This window comes from Liolophura sinensis, chromosome 6 (genome assembly GCF_032854445.1).
Source record: "Liolophura sinensis isolate JHLJ2023 chromosome 6, CUHK_Ljap_v2, whole genome shotgun sequence".
NCBI classification, from domain to species: domain Eukaryota; kingdom Metazoa; phylum Mollusca; class Polyplacophora; order Chitonida; family Chitonidae; genus Liolophura; species Liolophura sinensis.
The window spans coordinates 3,533,687-3,553,847 of record NC_088300.1 but is presented as its reverse complement, the minus strand read 5'-3'; the positions used below and the strand labels follow the sequence as shown (position 1 = coordinate 3,553,847).

The 20,161-nt window shown below is 39.3% G+C and overlaps 1 protein-coding gene across 1 annotated transcript in view; it reads right to left on the bottom strand.

Moving 5' to 3' along the window:
* Nucleotides 1–3,018: 3,018 nt before the first annotated feature.
* Nucleotides 3,019–20,161, bottom strand: part of LOC135466796 (Golgi resident protein GCP60-like) — a 28,345-nt gene continuing 11,202 nt past the window's right edge. The window contains exons 4-9 of the mRNA XM_064744488.1: nucleotides 19,967–20,080; nucleotides 18,648–18,735; nucleotides 9,491–9,791; nucleotides 7,829–7,950; nucleotides 6,191–6,359; nucleotides 3,019–4,856 (exon numbers count right to left, since the gene is read on the bottom strand). Of these exons, the coding sequence (XP_064600558.1) occupies nucleotides 4,630–4,856; nucleotides 6,191–6,359; nucleotides 7,829–7,950; nucleotides 9,491–9,791; nucleotides 18,648–18,735; nucleotides 19,967–20,080 (1,021 nt within the window). The 3' untranslated portion in view covers nucleotides 3,019–4,629. The remainder of the gene's footprint in view (nucleotides 4,857–6,190; nucleotides 6,360–7,828; nucleotides 7,951–9,490; nucleotides 9,792–18,647; nucleotides 18,736–19,966; nucleotides 20,081–20,161) is intronic.

The following is a 20,161-nucleotide window of genomic DNA, read 5'->3' as shown; positions in this document are numbered from 1 at the left end:
TTTTCAAAGTTACCTGTGCCAGATCACTATAATGACGTCACATTAACGCATTCGGACGTAAAGCCTTCTCATGTACCCGGCGCAAGACTGCCGGTAACTGGACGCCAGTACCGGCGGCTCGAGTGTTCGCATACCAGCGATGACCGTGAAAGTCAACACTTCACCAATGCCGATCGGCGGTGCACCGCCGGCCATGTTCTCATACAGCCGGTGGGTTTTATTGGAGCCAGATTCGACCGCCGGCAACCGGCGGTCATCCGTATACCTCATTCGTGGACGTCATCCGTATTGTATTTGTTGCTCTCAATGTCCACTGCTTCACAGTAGTGCCACATCACCGGCCTATGCCTCCTTTCCATTGTTCGAGTATTTACTGATGCAAAAGTTAAGCAATGTGTGGTCATTTATATGTTTTCTGCTCCAAGCATTCATGGGTTTCTGTTGGCTGTTACAGGAGCTGACGGAATCCATCCGGATGTTGTTGGGAGTTCGGAAATATGACAACGAAGAGGTGACGGCCATTCCAGATGTTAAAATACTGTATCTGCTAAGAAAGAGTGTCACAGGAAAGAAGTCCGATTCCCTCACTTACGCCATGTTCATGAAAGAAAACAGGGATTATTTTGATAAATTCACAGATTAGATGATTTACACAATTACACAATCAACTGTACAAGTAGTCTCAAAATCTTCACAGTTTCTTACTTTCCAAAATGCTCTCGAAAATCGACAGATCCCCTTTTCACTCTCTCACAGTTTTGTCTATAATAAACCTGATATCTAAATAAACACACAACTTTGCCTTTAGAATGTACATGTTCTCTGAGCATCTTCATTTCTTTTCTCTGCTAAAGGCATGTATGGAAAGCATGGTAGTTACCCTACGTGGAGTTGTTCATGTCCGTTAACTGTATCGCGTGTCTGGGGACAAACGATGACTTGTCACCATGACGCCGTGTGTAACAAAGATGTCACCATGATGCCGTGTGTAACAAAGATGTCACCATGATGCCGTGTGTAACAAAGATGTTACCATGATGCCGTGAGTAACAAAAACGTCACCATGATGCCGTGTGTAACAAAGGTGTTTCCATCATACCGTGTGTAACAAAGACGTCACCCTGATGCCTTGTGTAACAAAGATATCACCCTGATGCCGTGTGTGACAAAGATGTCACCATGATGCCGAGTGTAACAAAGCCGTCACCATGATGCAGTGTGTAACAAAGATACGAAAATGTCTGGACTGAAGTGGAAGTCCCCACAAAACTTACGGCAAAGTACAAAAACGTAGGCCTACGTGATTCTATCCACCGTCGAATACAGCAACCTTCGACGACTTCAACCATAACACACAGTGGATACAGAGTTGCCATCCTGAGCAATCGCGTATCGCGTTCTTGGAGAACATTGTTATTTCTATTCTTAGGTTCGAACATCCGAGTTCCTGGAAATAAGCAGGTGATACATAGCATAGAGCTATATGGGCGAAATGCTGATTTTTGCCGATTGCTGAAGTTTAAAAAAAAAAATTTCCTTGGCACCCTGATATCTGAAGGGTAGACACATTCTGATTACTTTTCAAGGAAGAATTTCTTACCTATATAAAAGCTATGTTTTTCATTTTTTTCTTAAGTTAAAATCGTCCTAAGTGCCTATGACCTGGGATAAATTCGCTTTCTTTTCACCGCCAGTACTCTGGTCACGTGACCAGAGAAATGATTGCCTCAGAGCGATTATATCGCTTTAAAACTATGAATACTTACACACACTCAGTTCAGTTTCCTTCAAATAAGCATACCATCGGAATTTAACGGAGTATTGACCTAGGCCTACAGTGTAGTCAGATAGGACTGTAGTGCACAACGACCGATCGAATTTTCACTCATATCGCATGTCCATTTTTTCTTTCTGAAATACATTTTTCAACGTTTCATACCCAAACGCTGTTTAAACTATGATGGGTGACAGGTCAGGTAAGACGAGGGCAATGGTTATTTACAGTTTAATTACTGGCTTATTTTTTTATTGGCGTAGAAGGCATTTGTGGAGGCTCGCAGTTCTTCAGTGGCTGTCAGGTTTGAAAATTGAGGAAACCTGAAACAGGTTCTTGTCTATTCAAGGCCTCTTTTGAAACAGCGAGCAAACTCATTGACGACCTACATGACCTTTAGAACAGTAGTATTAAAGCGACGTATTTACCCGGTATTTATCAACGTCCAAAGTCAAATTCGTAAATACAAGTTTAACTAATAAAACTAACATCCCAATCGATTAAAAACATGTAAACGGAAGATAGTTACCTTTAAAGAGAAGTAGAGAACAGTCTCCATTGATTGTGGGGCCCATATTTGTATTACACACAATATGCTGTCCACCTCGTATTGCTACCAAGAACAGTGGCTTTGGGCGAATCTCACAGATTTCCCTGGCCGGGGCTGGGATGGAACCAACCTCCCTCCTAGTGAATTTAAGCCAACCCTCATAGACACACACTCCTCCACCACCCACCTGGGTGTGGAAAGCTCGACTTGTGCATTCGGTTTATGGATGAAAGTACAAATTCTTTGCAACACGACAAATACCTATATTACAATATCATCAAGAATACTTCATGGAAACAATGGACATGAGTAGTGTGCTGTTAAGTGATAGGCTATACCATGTCCAAAGTTGCCATATTTCTCCACATCATCACATGAACTGGGTTCAAATGTACAGCCTTACGTCGAGAATGCGTCAAAATCGAAGCCAGCATTTGTTATTACACAAGATTTATTTTTTTACTAATCTGATTCATTTTCTTGATGCTGCACACATTTTTCATTTATGCAACACCAGTCAGGTGTATGAGAGAAGGAAATGTGAGTGAACTGCAGTAAACCACTGCTCTTCACAAGGTTACCTGACAAGGGTAACTGACTTGAAGGTACTCCCTAAAGAGTGAAAACTTGATTAGAACCTCCAACATTCGTTCAACTGAAAGAACAAATGAAGCACAAAAAGATTTCTGCAGAACAGTATCATTCTTTATTACAGTTTCAGCAAGAACCCTATCTCATCACAAAGAGCACATGTTCAGTAACAGAAAGGTACCGGACATTTTCGGGTTAACCCACATACATTATATATATATATATATATCCCCTCAGCTAACCTTTGTCAATAATACAGGAAATTTACACATTGGCACATTGACAGTTAATGCTGGCCAAACTGGTGCCCAGCACAAAGGCCATGTGACAAACACAATAATGAACCGTGATTCACACACTCTCTATAAGCCAGTACACCTATCAGGTGTGGTACATAAAAGGTACAAAAACAAAGAGAGATGATGGCTTATCATTATCAGTCAATCCTTACGGTGTCAGAGGTTGGATGAAGCAAGGAAAAAGGAATTTTACATGCACAATTTAGATTTTGATGTATGTCATGAGAAAATGTTAGTGTACATGTCAGTGCGAAAAGGCAGACGTGACAATTCACAAGTACAATTTATACAGGAACGAATATCTAGTGGTCATACTGACAAATGCCTCACATGATACCAAAACAGAATCTGGAGTATTTATCTGTAGCTTAGTAGTACAGACTGATTAACTGATTGGCAACAAGTAAGATGTGTTCAGGGCTCGAAATGTTCATAAAATTTAACCTGTCAGAAGTTTGGAAATTTCACCACAGGTGGGCACAAAATAGCCTGCAAGCTGCACTGCCATGGTTGTGTTCAGGACAAGTTACATGTACTTGCAATGCGATTCCTCATAAAATCAGCTGACAGAATCAGTAAGCTATCAAATGACTCAACAATAACACAAATACATGACTTAGCAGCTGGTACGTACCTGTACTTGTGGAGAAGTTCAATGTGAACCCTGTGCAACCACATACAAGATTAAAGCAATGTTCCCCCAAATTTGCACTGCTCAATGGAATTTCATAAAAGATCTTGATATCACTGTTCCAAACTAATATACAGTGTCTCACAGAAGAATAATGGTTACGGATTGTAAAAGCCAAACAAGGCTAATAATAATCCAGTATTACACTATTATAAAGTTGCTAAATCTTTAATATAGAGCCTGTAACTGAATATTGACTATGAGCATGAGAACATTGATTTCACAGATTTGGACACTGTCCAATGTCACAAGTCATGAATGTCACCAAACTTTAATACTGAGCATACAAATTGCTCATGACATCCCTTCACACCCTAACATCATTCACTTGATACATGTATCACAATCTCAAAGAAAGACAGAAACAAGAACACAGAAATAAAAAAGAAATTGATGCACCTATTTTTCAAAGCCAGGATTTCCAGTAGGTCTATGCTTAAATATAAGAATGATCTTTGATGTAATAAAATGTGGAATATGTTTTGGTACCAAAACCAGTCCACCGATTTATCTTACAGATGATCATGTGCCATAAACAGCATTATGAAAGATATAAATACGGTAACCATGGGAACACATCTATGGACCTACGTACTGGACCTAGATGCAAAAAGCCTTATGATAGGCCGTGGTCAGAAGATCCCAAATGTGACAACCTCTGGTTGTTCAAAGAAAACACGGCCTCAGAGAACACACTGACACATCAATGAGTCGGCATTAGAGTTCATCTTGTGTAATAGACACGGTAATACAGAGTCTTTGATCGCCACAAGGAGTAGGAGTTGTCAAACTTTAGCAAGTAGACGCCCCTGCCCGGATATGTGTGGCTCCCGCAGTACACTTCTTCATGGCAGTCCCGTCGATAAACAGGAATAATTTCGTCAGTTGGGGGTCGGTCATCTCTCTTCTTGCCTCGCTCAATATCACCTTTGGTTTCAGGATCAGCACCCACTGCAGAACAAGTAGAGCGGGTTAGAACATATGGTATTCAGCTACATGTACTGACAGGACATGCTATGAGCTACATATAACTACCAGACATGGTATGAGTTAGTTACAAGACATGTTAGCAGCAACATTTAGTAACAGGATATGGTATGAGCTGGTTACAAGACATGATACAATTAGCAGCAACACATGATATGGGCTGGATACCAGACACAATATCAGCTACAGTTAGTAACAAGACATGGTATGGGCTGGATACAGGACACAATATCAGCTACATTTAGTAACAAGACATGGTATGGGCTGGATACTAGCTAGTTATAAGACGTGGTACATGCTGGATACAAGACACGATATCAGCTACATTTAGTAACAAGACATCGGGTGGGCTGGTTGCAAGACATGATATCACCTACATTTAGTAATAAGACATGTTATGAGCTGGTTACAAGACATGATGTAAGCTACATTTAGTAACAAGACACGGTCTGGACTGGTTACACGACATGATATCAGCTACATTTAGTAACCGAACATGGTCTGGGCTGGTTACAAGACATGATATCAGCTACATTTAGTAACAAGACATGGTATGAGCAGGATACAAAACATGGTATCAGCCACATTTAATATCAACACATGGTATGAGCTATTAGGAAGACATGGTAGGTTTATCATTAACAAATAAAAGCTGTGAAGATAAGTTTACTATGGAAACAAAAACGTAAGAGTTATTTGTATCTTAAACTATACTTCAGAGAGCCAGTGTTGATCTGTCCTGCACCTTACTCTTAATCCTGGGCAGAAGGGACAGAAATAACTAGAGCCATACTTGGTCTCCAGAATCATGAACACAGAAGCTATGGTTTTGGGTTTGGAATGTAAATAAACTTTGGGGCAGCAAGTGGCGATGCATGGCCATTCAACAAGGATTCTCGTTGGAATGCTGAGAATTTGTTACTGTTCCAAAGAGTGACATACTTGACCGTATAAGGTGACACTGTGAACTTGTGTATTTCTGACCTATCATGGTCCCACCACACTGGTGTTTCCTTGTAATAGCAGGCAGGTAGTAATAATCACCAATACATTGGCTACATCTGAAGATTCCTAGACTAGATAAGTATTTGTAGGCTAGATTAGTTAGTTAGATTCCTGATTAGTTAATTCTTCCCATACTATTATTCTAACAATATATGTTCATCAGTTCACAGTAGTGCATTTTACAAATTTAGCATATTAACTGGTTGATTGTGCCTGGAGCATAACAATGAATTCTGATTGGCTCATAAAGCCCTGATTCAGTAAACCCTGTTATGACTGGTTAATGTGCTCACCTTCCTCATCCTCCAGGTCTTCCTCATCACTAGACTCGCTCACGTGGACGCTCACCTGGTTGCTAGGGGCGATTGTCCACTCAAAATTCACACCAAAACCTATGTCATAATAGTCAGTTGCAAACTCCCAAAACAAACATGTTCCATCCTCGTGGGTTGGGACACGTACCTAAAAAAATGAGAAAGAAATGGCATAAACTGCATGTAATCAAATTTTGCATGTATTGAAAAAGTGGCAACAATTCATATATTCCATGCAATTTAAGTGAGTAAATATGAATAAAATGGTATGTATTTATGTTGTTCTTCTAAACTAAACTAAATATGCCATACTCGAGAACACTTCAATTATGTGACAGCCGTCAGGTTTACTGGATGAGAAAACCAGACAGAGCTTGGATAAAACCCCCAACTTTCAGCAGACACATCTCTTTACTTCAGCAAACCAGCTGATGCTGTATCTGACCTCCTTAGTGAAGAGCCAATCAGCCACACTTCAATAACAATAATGCTTTACCCCAATCAGCAAATATTATGGTCAGCCAACAGATAGATTTACTCATTTCTTTATTAACACAATATTCTTGTACTTGTTGGTTTCATGTACTTGGCTTCTTGTACTTGTTGGTTTCTACTCTTGTTGAATTACAACTAGATTATATACCATCAGAGCAAAAAAACATGTACAATTTGTTCATCTGCTATGGGTACTACTCCAACTTTCTGGAGACCTAAGGAATGTTCCTAGTAAATGATTATATACATACATATTAATACAAATAAAGAAACAGCATCACAAACCAACATTTTCAAAAACATACATCAGTACAGTGGTACTAAGTAAGTATTGAAATACATGCAATGCTCTTGACAAAAACGACACTTCTAAAAACAGGAATGCATACATTCATGCTGTTATTCAATCAAAACAAAAATAATACATACATGTATTGAAAAATCATAATTTTTCTCATTACAGTATGAAAAAGAAATATGTTCAGATTTACATGAACCATAACCAGTATTATTCACAGAACTAGAACAATGAAGAGGAACATGGACAAAACAAGTTGCAGGCCAGGCATGCATACATCTTTTTGTTTCAGATTTTTTTTCTTTTTTGTTCACATGTTCTATTTCTGTGTTATTTGTTGTTCATGCTCATATTCTATACCTGTCTTACTTTCTGTACACTTTCTGTTACATGTACTTTTTTCATGCAAACATTCTAGTTCAGTGTTGTGTTGTTCAGAGACATATTCCCTTTCTTTATTACTGGAGATTTCCTGTCCACATTCTGTTTATAGTGTTAGACTGCACAAATTCTGTTTCTTTGTTGTTCATGTGTCCATTATGTTCTCTGATATTTATTGTACATGCACCCAGTCTGTAGATGGCAGTATGTTTTCAGGCGTAGATAAGAGCACTACAGAGACAGGACCAGCTCAGGGTCATGACATGAACTTGACAGCTGTATCACCTGCTTTAGCACATGGTGTACACAGTTAACCAATGAGTAAGCCCAAGCAGTTAGTAATCAACATTTACTCACTGACTTTGTCAACCGCAAGGCAATTAGCACGGCCAAAAACTCAGTGGGATTCCCTTTATGACTGTTCCAGAGTAACATATACTCACTGTAATGGTTTCTCCAGATCCAACTTTTATCACAGATTCTTTATCTTTATTCAGGGACTCCTTGAACTCTTTTAAATCTTTGCGTGTCCACATGGAGGCGGCCGCAATGGGGGGTAAGTTATCTACAACACAACGCCATCTAGTGACAAGATGTGCAACAAACCACGACACCGAGCACAGAAGCAGACTGCTCAGACAGCTGAGAACTTCAAGGGATTTCTGTGGCAAGACACTTATCTGATTCCTTTACAATTCAATATAGCTTTGGGTAAAAATGCAACGTGAATAATTTCTGTTTTCTGTGTTTAATACTGGCATAATTTTCTGACCCATGAAAATAATCTACTTTTCAAAACATTTCAGATAGATCATGTACATCTACAAGAAACACAGTATTTCTTTCTGTAAAAATTAACGTAGGATAAGTAGGATAGCCACACTGTGCAGATGACACCATAATCAGGTCTCATCTCACACCCGCCAGAAGTTCTCAGGTTGTGATACTGAAATCATGAAAACAAAGACCGAGAGTGACAGCCAAAGAAAATGACACGCCCACTGATAAACCACTCACCGTAGCTGTCCCTAGGGACCCTATTTTGATCACATTTTCTGACATTGAGCGCACATTATCTTTAAACTCTTGGATATCGTTACGAGTCCAGAGCGAGGCTGGCATAAGGTTGGGTAATGGGGATGAACCTGGAGAACAAGCCATAATAAGTTATTATATAGTCACTGACAGGAGCTGACAGGCTTTCCACTCCCATTAGCTTACTTCTATCCAAGCGACAGGAAAGATACGGGAACCTGTGATCATATCAACCCTGCTTCATAAATAAAAAGAACAAGATCTTTTAACGTGGTTATACAGTTGGTTGCCATTCAAACCAATTACCTCCAAGAATTCACTGCAAGACAGGGAGGTAAAATTTGAGACGAATATAACGCTATATTCGTCCGAGGTAAAACATACCACAGATCCTTTATATTACATGGGGAACACAGCAGTGAGCAGTAGCCAGCAAAGTGCACAGACCACATTCAACCATGTTCTGTTTACTAGCAGGCTTATCTAGCAAGGGAAAAGTTTACAACAGACACATGGAGAGCATCAGCATGTCTATACAGGAGGAGGTCATTTAAGTTAGATCAGCAATCATTTCAATGACCACCATCAATTTTGCCCCTTAGCTTATTGTGAAATCTATGGGCATAATTACTGGTACAGGCAAGAGCATTATGAGTGGAAATAAAATGACTACTGAATGTATTTCACATCAAGTGCATTAAAGCTTACGATTTGGTGGCAAGGATACTAATAGCTCACCAATAAAACATCCATATCAGGCTTTACAGGCATGCCTGTAAATATGCCTGAGCTAAATATGTGAAGTTATTTATAATATACCACAATCCTTGGTTAAATCAAACAGGCATGGTCATATCTGAATGAATGGACAGTAGCTAAAAGTCAGCTGAGCCGTGGCTTAGCCTGGTTTTACCTTTCCCTAACACCAGCCAATCAGTGACAATTCTGTATCTCTTTACCCAAGCAGATTTTAATCTAGGCTATAAAAGACACAGGTAAACCCTGATATGTTAATGGATCACTGAATCACTGTGCTGTTGTATATACACATTAAACTACACACTACTTACTTGTTTCATCTCCACTAAGATCAACATCTTCATGTTCAGCTGAGTTTGACACAGGAATAGACTGTAAACCATTGGGTCGCAGCTGTGTGGCTGTGGGGTCAGAGCCGATGTGCTTTTCTTTCTGAGGGGTACTGCCCCTACCCTGGGGGTGCTGTGGTGTCACCTGAGGGACCTGCCCCACCCCCTGCATGGCCTGTAGCTGCTGATACTGCTGCTGTTGATGAAGCACCTGTTGCTGGTAAACTTGCTGCATGTACTGTTGAAAATGCTGTTCTTGTAACTGTTGAATGAGCTCTTGTTGCTGGGGAGATGAAAAAAAGATGCACAGACTGATTATCTGCTGCCAAGCATGTACTGTCTCCTGGAACCACCATAAACATTCTCAATACAGATAAATAGGCATTATCATAGATAAAAAATTGAGCTCTTGCTAGGTGTGCTAGGGAGAGAAACAAAGGACAGACACCCCTGGTTATCTGCTGGTAGCCACAGGCTATGATTGCCTGCGGATAACCACAAACTGTCAATTGACATCACCATGACAACTCAAATCCTCCAAGATGTACATGTAATTTCCACTTCATTGTCACATGTATGTGGCCAGAAAGGAGACAATGGTGTGAATAAATGTATAGCCCCATTCTATTTCTTTGTTTATTGATTTGAATGGAATGTTATGCAACACTAAATAACGTCACCTGCACAACAGCAGTGTGCATGGAGTAAACTACTCCATTGCCAGCTGTGATGCACAGATTTTCACCTGCATCTAGATTTAAATGTGTACACATGTACGTCATATTGATGGCAGACAAGTGACTTCCAAAGATCTTCACAGGAAACCACCGGAACGGTCCTACAAGCACTAGCTGTCCCCTGTGTTGACCTGACTTTTGTAAGTTTTGTAGGACTGGTCACTGGGTGGCATGATTACATCACCTGTTCATTACATCAACCATTACATATACCCATTGGACAATCCTAAATATGTCACCACCTGACCCTGTGAGAATGACACAGGCCAGACTAATTTGCACACATTTAGACTGGAGTGCAGGCAGCTGAAGAGTTGAGTCCAGGAGAGATAGATTAACACTAGGTAATCCGACATACAAATGGTTAGGCTGCAGGTTGTGACGGTTACCGGATCAATACGCCCGTCACCAGTCACTGCACCATGTCACAGACAAACAGTTTATGCATGTCCATGACAACAACCCCCCATCCACCAAGCCCCAGGCACCAATACAAGGTTAATGCAAGGCATAAACATGGCACCTTGGCACCAACATGCCACGACCAATATATACATTGTCACAACACTAGGCTTTCAGTATTCCTGTGGGACGCTCATCAACAATCTATTAACTCCTGGGATGAATTATGTACTTGCTTAGTTTCCATTTATTCATTTTGTGCAAAGAGGTGTGGTTAGGTTTTAATGCACAAATATCCCACTGATGCACTTTGCCAGATTAGTTGTCACCACATCAACAGAATGCATTATTTCAAAACCCCACAATGTACATGTATGTATGAGAAAAACTGGAAACATTCAATAACATATTTTTAATGCAGTGTTGTATTTATTTATTTTAATAGTTTACTGGAGTTTTATACATATAAAAATACAAAACTGTTAAATCAAACAGGCCTTGACTGTTTTTGGAGGGTACATTTGAATAAGCCACACTGAAGAACATATTTCAGTCATCAGGTAGATGGTGCTGGTCTGAGTTTTAATGTATTTAAATAAGACTCATGATGGAATTACTGCAGCTGTGCACTGTTAAATCATCAGGTGTAAGCATGCCATTACCTACAATGGTCTAGTATACTGATGTGTCATTGGTCTATCAGGTTCAGTATGGCAATGCATGTATGGAGATGCAGGATGTAAATTGTCCAGTCCAGCATGCTGTCACATATTCTCAACATAGAAATACATGCAACATAGAAATACATGCAGTACTATGTATACATACAGCAATTTATATACACATATAATTACTAACCCATTCTGGCTTTCATGAGATATTACCCCGAAATAAAGAAACAAAATCCATGTTCCACTCCTTTCCTAACTCTCAAGGTACTCAAATATTCAACACAATTCACTGTTTTAACTGCATCATGATGAAATATATATATATAAAAAAATATGTTAATATGTCAAAATACACACAAAAATAATTCATGCAATTCATTAATGATTAATATATATGTCTATACACTGTACCCTTATTCAAGAAAGACATGTATGCTATTCATTCTTACACATGCAGTAATTTACATCTTTCACACATGAACCATATTTTACATAATGTTTCATCCATGACTAAGATAATCATTTTGTCTGAGAGTTCTGTAAAACTTTGAAAAGGAGTCTGAGGTTTCTGTATAAGGTACATGTAGAATGATATTCTACCAGAAAAGTTTCAGCACCAAACCCAAACCATCATTCGCCTCTCAATACGCATGTATTTGGGTAGCCTTCAGCACCAAACCCAAACCATCATTCGCCTCTCAATACGCATGTATTTGGGTAGCCTTCAGCACCAAACGTGAGCTGTAGTGACCATCATTCACCTCTCAATACGCACATACTTGGGTAGATTTCAGCACCGAACGTGAGCTGTAGTGACCGTCATTCGCCTCTCAATATGCATGTATTTGGGCAGATTTCAGCACCAAACTTGAGCTGTAGTGACCATCATTCACCTCTCAATACGCATGTATTTGGGTAGATTTCAGCACCAAACCTGAGCTGTAGTGACCATCATTCACCTCTCAATACGCACGTACTTGGGTAGATTTCAGCACCAAACCTGAGCTGTAGTGACCATCATTCACCTCTCAATACGCATGTATTTGGGCAGATTTCAGCACCAAACTTGAGCTGTAGTGACCATCATTCGCCTCTCAATACGCATGTATTTGGGTAGATTTCAGCACCAAACCTGAGCTGTAGTGACCATCATTCACCTCTCAATACGCACGTACTTGGGTAGATTTCAGCACCAAACGTGAGCTGTAGTGACCGTCATTCGCCTCTCAATACGCGCGTACTTGGGTAGATTTCAGCACCAAACGTGAGTGGTAGTGACCATCATTCACCTCTCAATACGCATGTATTTGGGTAGATTTCAGCACCAAACGTGAGTGGTAGTGATCGTCATTCACCTCTCAATACGCATGTACTTGGGCAGATTTCAGCACCAAACGTGAGCTGTAGTGACAATCATTCACCTCTCAATATGCATGTACTTGGGTAGATTTCAGCACCAAACGTGAGCTGTAGTGACCATCATTCACCTCTCAATACGCATGTATTTGGGTAAATTTCAGCATCAAATTTGAGCTGTAGTGATCGTCATTCACCTCTCAATACGCACGTACTTGGGTAGATTTCAGCACCAAACGTGAGTTGTAGTGACCGTCATTTGCCTCTCAATACGCACACACTTGGGTAGATTTCAGCACCAAATGTACTCTGTTATGACCTTCATTTGCCTTCAATATGCATGTATTTGGGCACATTTTAGTGCAAATACAGTATTTATACAGTATTTTAAAACATACACATGGAAACGTTTTATTTAGATGCTTTCTGGTGAATGTATGGCAAGACAAGCAAAAGTACGTAGTGGAGAAAATTCCAATGAGGAAAAATTGACCACTGAATGCATGAAAGAACGATTACGGCTTCATAACACCACAGACAATATTCCAGCCATATCGTGGCCAGAACAGGTTTAAAACAGGAAGCAGCAACTGGTTTTAGATATGATGAGAATTAACATTCAAAATAAAACAGAAAAAGATGGATATGTTTAAAAACCACTTTAAGGAACCAAATTCATTTAAAACTCGAAATCCACAGAAAAATGACCAGGATAGATCTGGATCTAGGTCCAGATATTCTGCACCCATCCGAGCTTAGCTTTCAGAAATAAGGTGGAAGTACAGCTGCAAACATGATCGACCCAATTCTCAGCCAATCTGGAGTATATATTACCGTCTAGAAAATAGTTTCCAAGCCTTAGCCTACACAAATGTATAAATCCATCGAGCCAATAGCGCTACTGGCATAGCTGAGGTTTTCCAGCCTATAAAAATGAAGTTGCTAATTGCACTTACAGCCCGGAAAACTGGCCTCAGGTTTATGACACAGGCATAATATGTGAAAAGAGAGGAAACCATTCAACAACAACATGACAATTTTGCTGATCTATATGGCTTCTTGGCCAAATGTTCAGATACTGGCCCCCTGAAGCTAACATACATATCACAAGCACCTTGAGGTGTACATCTTTGCCCAGACTCACCCAGTGATGTGACCTCCTCAGCCAGCCTGCCTGCTAGCCTCCAGGTAAAGCGCTGACAGTTTACCAATATGTCTGCTGCCTGAGAAAAAACTGGTAACTTATCCAGCCACAACACACTGTGAATATGGACCAAACGAATCTAACTGGAATCCCACAATCTCAACTGCGCATGTCCCCCGAGTAATTGGTCAAACCTAGTAGTGCCAGGCAGCATACAGCTGAGGATAGACAAAGGTGTGGTCAAGCCACGCACAGGACCTCTAGTTAGCCTGCACCGAGTAATCCTTCAGCGATACAATTCTGACAGGCCGTGCCACTTCAAAGTGCTCTCAGAAAATCAATATGGGCAGGGCCATTAGAAAAGATAATATCACAAGATCAAGTTCACATGCATAGCAGCTACCTCTCATCCCTACTAACACATATAGGCTTATCCGTAACAGTATGCAGTATAATCCATTCAGCAATTTGGGGGGAGTGCGCAAAGAGATATCAGTAGGAACCCAAGAAAATTTAAAACCCAAGATTATGCCTTAAACAATATGTTCCCAATCACATAGCCTAGTAACACTCAAAGGGCAATGCATGTCACCAGAGAAACCAGAGAGGATAAGTTCTAACATTGGGTCTGGAGTGCACCGGACAAATCACGCGTGGGTAACATGTGCATGTATTGCTGGTTGATCTTGAAGCTTTAACAATATCTCCATGCAACCTTCAGACCTATCAAAGGATACCCAATGTTCTCTTGACATTAATTACCCCCAAAAGCTGGTCGGGCGTGCATACACCACTTGCCAGGCGTCACATTGGGCGCTATCACCTCATGCAATATTTATGACCTAGCAGCCTGTCATCATCTACCATGTAATCCAACATGTACAAACTTTTCTATAGGATAGGGACATTACTTTTGCCATTCTCAATTGTTTCAGGTGCAATAATTTATATGATTTATCAATCATTGGGGTGTCAGGATTGGTTAACATGGCTTTACCAGCTCTCTCAACAACTGTGGCCCTTCATTTGTCCATGGAGTGTCAATGCAGGTTTCCACTTGTTTTAATAAACATACAAGGCTTATCTCCTGTGGGTTGAAGACAACATGGACACTTTCAGAGTGCATGATACTGGACGGAAATACAGACTGGACAGCCTTGTTGGAGGTCCCACAAGCACAATAATGGGAATATCAGTCTGAGTTTGGGGATAACAATCTCACAGCCTAGAATCAAATCCTTCATTACTTGAAACTAACTGTCCCACTCTGAAATTCTTGAATTCCACTTCAAAGCTAACAACTAGTATAAATACTTCTTCAGCTGTTGCTATATATTTAAAATACCTGTGTTATGTCCCTTACTTTAGATGTGAACGAGATGTTGGTTGCAGACCAACTGACATGACCGAGAATAATACTGGACTTTGCTCAATATTTGTAATCTACAGGTACTGGCCATGAAGTACCCAAGATGAAGAACAGGCTGTGTAAGATGAAATGCTCATGTAAAATAAAAAGGCAAAAAATCTGAACAATATTCATGAGCTTACCAGTACCATTAGACAGAAGTAATCCGATGACACAAGATATGAAATTGTGAAACCATGAAGATAAATACCTTTTGGTATTTATAGTCTTTGTTTGATAATGTCATAAATGAGGATGTAACACAAGCGTAATAAATATTTTTGCACTAGAATTTGTTCTTTTCACCTAACAAATGTTAGGTGATATATTAAAACCTCAATTTGGATCATATTTTTATTTTGAATATGTTCATAAATATTATCATAAGTTAGGTTAAATTCATATGTTTCGATATAAACAACAAATTTACATTCAAATAAATTTATTAGACAAGCATCACATCCTTATTTAGAACATTATTATGCATCAACGATAAATACCAAAAGTTGGTCCCAAATGCCCATCATACAAAAATATTTTCAAATACCCTTTTCTCTTGAAAACAAAAAAATCCAAAAAAATCCAAAAGATCATATTTGCAAATAAGTTTTGATGCTCTATCATCTGATTTTGGCATTATTTTTATGTTTTCTCCTCCTTTAACAATTTTTCAGTCATATGACGACGAAGGAATCATTAGAGTGCATGTAATGTGCCTCCTTGTTACAGGACAGACTTCCACCGTTCTTTTATCTAATTCTGCTTCAATGAGATGCCTTACCGAAGGCAAGAAAGCTGCCCCGCCCGAGCCATTATACTGATACTGGTCAACCAGTCTATCTCCTTCATGCTGAACACCAAGCGAGGAAGTTACAACTTCCTCTTCCTCTTAAGGTCTTAAGCGTGACTCAAGACCGACCCTGGATCTACTGCTTCCAAAGCAGACGCTCTACCAACTGTGCTCTCGGGCCCAGTATCTGGACTAAGTGATCAGTTATATACATGATATGGTTGAATGGCACATCCATATCAGGCCACCATTACTTGCCTCTGACACAAAAAGAAGCCTGAATTATGCACCAACTGGTTTTTGCTTACAGCCCACCAGCTAACTACATGTAGATGCATTTAACAGCAAATTACGGAAATCTGAGATGTAGATTTTACTCTGAATACTACAAACACACATGAACATACAGCTGTGTAACACAAGTCCATCATATACATCTACACACATCACCTCAAGCTTACATCACTGTCACATTTTTCAAATTTCCAGACCTCAAAAAGTATTAAAATAAGAATTTATTTTGTTGATCAGTGTTTTGCCTTGATTTAAGTTTATGTTAATTATGTGATCTGAGGTCTCATATACACTATGTAACCTGTGAGTTTCAGGATTCTCCTCAACTTAGTTTTCAAATGTATGAGCAAATTACAGAAAACATAACCCACATCCAATCAGAATCAAGATAATCATTAAATATGCAAGCTTTAAGTACACATCCACCTAGTTTTCAACTTCAATCTGAAATTATACACAAGGAGCCTACATACAAAAATTCTGTAAAAATCAAACAATATTGAGAGCACAGAAACCACTGACCAATGAGAAGCATGGAATTCCATAAATAAGCAAAACTTATGAGAGGATTGACCCAGGGTTTGCATAATGAATGTAACCTGTGAGAATTTCCTCTGGATAGTTTCTAAGATATAAGCAGTGTGGACCCACAGGAAAAGCAATTGCATGCAAATGCAATACTAAGATTTAGAAACAAGTAAGATAATGAAGAAGACAAACAACAGGACTGTCTGATTTCTGCAACTTTCTTTTTAACACTACATATACTACATATATACTGTGTATAATTGGTGTGGATATTTACATGGTAAAGGACATGTACATGTAAGCATATTACATGCTCTCAACACCTTTTGAAGTTGCTTTAAATAAGTGTACTGTACACAGAACAAATGTTCGCTAATGTTATGCTGTTTTAAATACTGGTAAAGTAAACATTTTTTAGGTTTATTACACAAGCACAGAGGAAGTATTAAATATACTGAAGATCAAATAAATGTTGGGAAATACCTATGGCATCCCAGACGTGCTATCTCTTACATGGAAGTTTGGAAGTACTGTAAACTTCTCTATGACCTAAATTTTCGCCCCAAAAAAGTGCATTTTCAGACGCAAATAAATGTCATAAAATATTACTTTTGGTGCTGAAACTTACAATTTCCTCGTAGGATATCCCCCTATCAATGAAACTCTCACAAATAGGCAAAATATGCAGCTTAGTCCTGTGAGCAATTTTAGGTCATGTATCACAGCAAACTCTGGGCTCAACCATGAACTTAAATATTGTTGCAATGTTTTTTTTCCTTGTCATAAATTAGTCTGTAACACGTGGAATGAGTAATGAACACAATACAGAGCAGACAAATCAGTGAACATACATGTAAGAAATGACAATTTGTCAACAAGAAAAAAGTCTGATTAACATATGACAACTGGTTGATTTTTCCATTCAGAAACACAGGTTGAGACAGGACAAAATTTGCCACTGTTTGAAAGGGTTGTGCTTCCTTATATTGACATTTGTACATTTGCCACAAACACTTTGCATCACTCAGAGGATGATGAAACTGGAGCATCAAGATCAACATGAGAATTGATCAACTGGCAAACAATGGTAGCCTAAATATTATCGCTGAAGTCTTAATCAGTGAACAGTCTGTTATCCTCATCCACATTTGCTAGTTTAATTTTTACATGAAAGGATCTCTGTATAGTCTCAAAGTGTTCAAAGATTTATTTACTTATTTGACTCAAGAATATTTCACTTAAGCAGCAGCAGCCAGCATTATGGTGGGAAGAAAACCAGAGTTTAGGGAAACCCACAACCATCCGCAGGTCACTTATGGACCTTCACATCTACCGCTGAAGGGGAATCCAGCATGAACCAGACTTGAACTCACGGCAAGAGCTGGTGAGAGGCTCCTGAGTCATCGCGCCATGCTGGCATGCTATCCACCTTGGCCACATTCAAAGATTAACACAAAAGCCCATAATACGAGATAACATCAGCAAATTTTAATGTCATGTTCCTTCAACTCCTACTTTCCAGCTGTGTTCCTGGGACATTTATGACAATAAGCAATTATGTGTTTGTTTGCACTGTCTAAGTCTTGCTGAGGGTCACTTGTCTTCCACCAAAATGTAGTGAATGTTCGTATTATCCGACGTCAAATCACAAAGTCTGTCAGTAACTTCCCCACGATCTGTATTTACACAAATTTACCCTGGGCAATATGGTTCCTTCCGCCCACAAAAAATCATGTCAATGGAGAATTCCTGAGTATTGCGTTAAATAAGTAAATAAACAGTGAACTACTAGACAAGGCTAATGCTCACCTTCTGTGGTTGTTCAGGCAGCTGTTGCTCAGCATACTGTCGGAACTGAATCGCCGTCTGCTGGTTCAAGGCTTCTCGAATCTGACGCCTGGCAATCAACAACATAGTTACCAGTTTCTGTTTAGGTAAGACAAGCTGCCCAACAGACTAACAAGAAAAGAGTGTGACACTCTTAATCCATGTTAACCACCAATTAGAGAGATCTAACACCTAACACAAAAGCAAATGATTTGGATAGAAATTTAATGGGGAACTCGTAAAACTTCTCGCCCGTAACAAGACGGTCCAGAGCTATAAACTCATTTATTCTTTCCTTTATATCTTTACAATTATTGGTGTATGTGTGCTCATAAAACATATATGAAGTACACAGGAACTGCAACATGACAGAAGAAATCACACGTTCTACTGTCATTTAGACCTTATATGTACCTAGTCCTCGAATCTCCCATTGAAATGACCCTAGTATGAATAGGAATCTAGTTCAACGACTTTAATTGAACATGCATGTATATACTAAGAATTTGTTTCATGCCTTCCAATGTGAGCACATTATCAAAGTAACATTTTAGAGTTGATTGCCATAGAAACCAGAAATTTAATCAGAAATTAAATAACCCAAATTATAACCTTTAAATAAATCTGAAGTTCCTATTTCATGTGCTTTGGCTTCTATAGATGGACAGATGAGCAGCATAACGACATGATTTGAATATGCTGAAGGAAGTGGCAGCATGCTCATACATGGATACAAAAAGGGAAACTGATTTATGTGGTAGGTTAACATAAATTAACAGGTTCAAATCAGTAAGTCTCCCATAATTGTGAGCTCCCTGAAATAACTTGTACACATCAGCACACTACAACAGCTGGTTATTCAACATCTCATTTCCGTATGCCTTAATACTACAAGCACGTTGTAAATGTAATTGTCAAAATCTGAAATTGAGAACAGTATCAGTCTTATGGAGGCATGGCAACACAGTCAAAGCTTACACCTGGTCTTCTGCTCATCCTCAAGTTGTGATCGGATCTCTGTATATTTTTATACTTTCAAAGAAAATCTATCCTTTCAAAAATACATGCTTTAACTTATAAATAGTCAGTGAAATTATCTTGCACTGTTTTAAATAATTTCTATAGAAATCAAAAATCATAATGAGAAGTTTACTTCTGTTTGCTGTACACTTTCCTTTCGATGGATGATTAGTTGACAGTGATTACCATCTACAACTTAACTTTGCTTTGTCATTACACCTATTGTTTTCCCTAAAAATGGCCCTCAAACATTCTGAGCTTTCCCTCAGTCCCAAACATACTCTGTTTCTAGCTGTTTCTGTCGCTCCAGCTCCTGTTGCTTCCGCACGGCCTCCTCCATTTCCTGTCTTTGTCTCTCCTCTTCCTCTCGCCGGCGAGCCTCAGCTGCTTCCTTCCTGGCAACAAGGGCAGGTAACTCAGTGATAATTTACACGCCTTGTCCAACTGGAGCAGCACTGGTATATTCAGTTCACTAT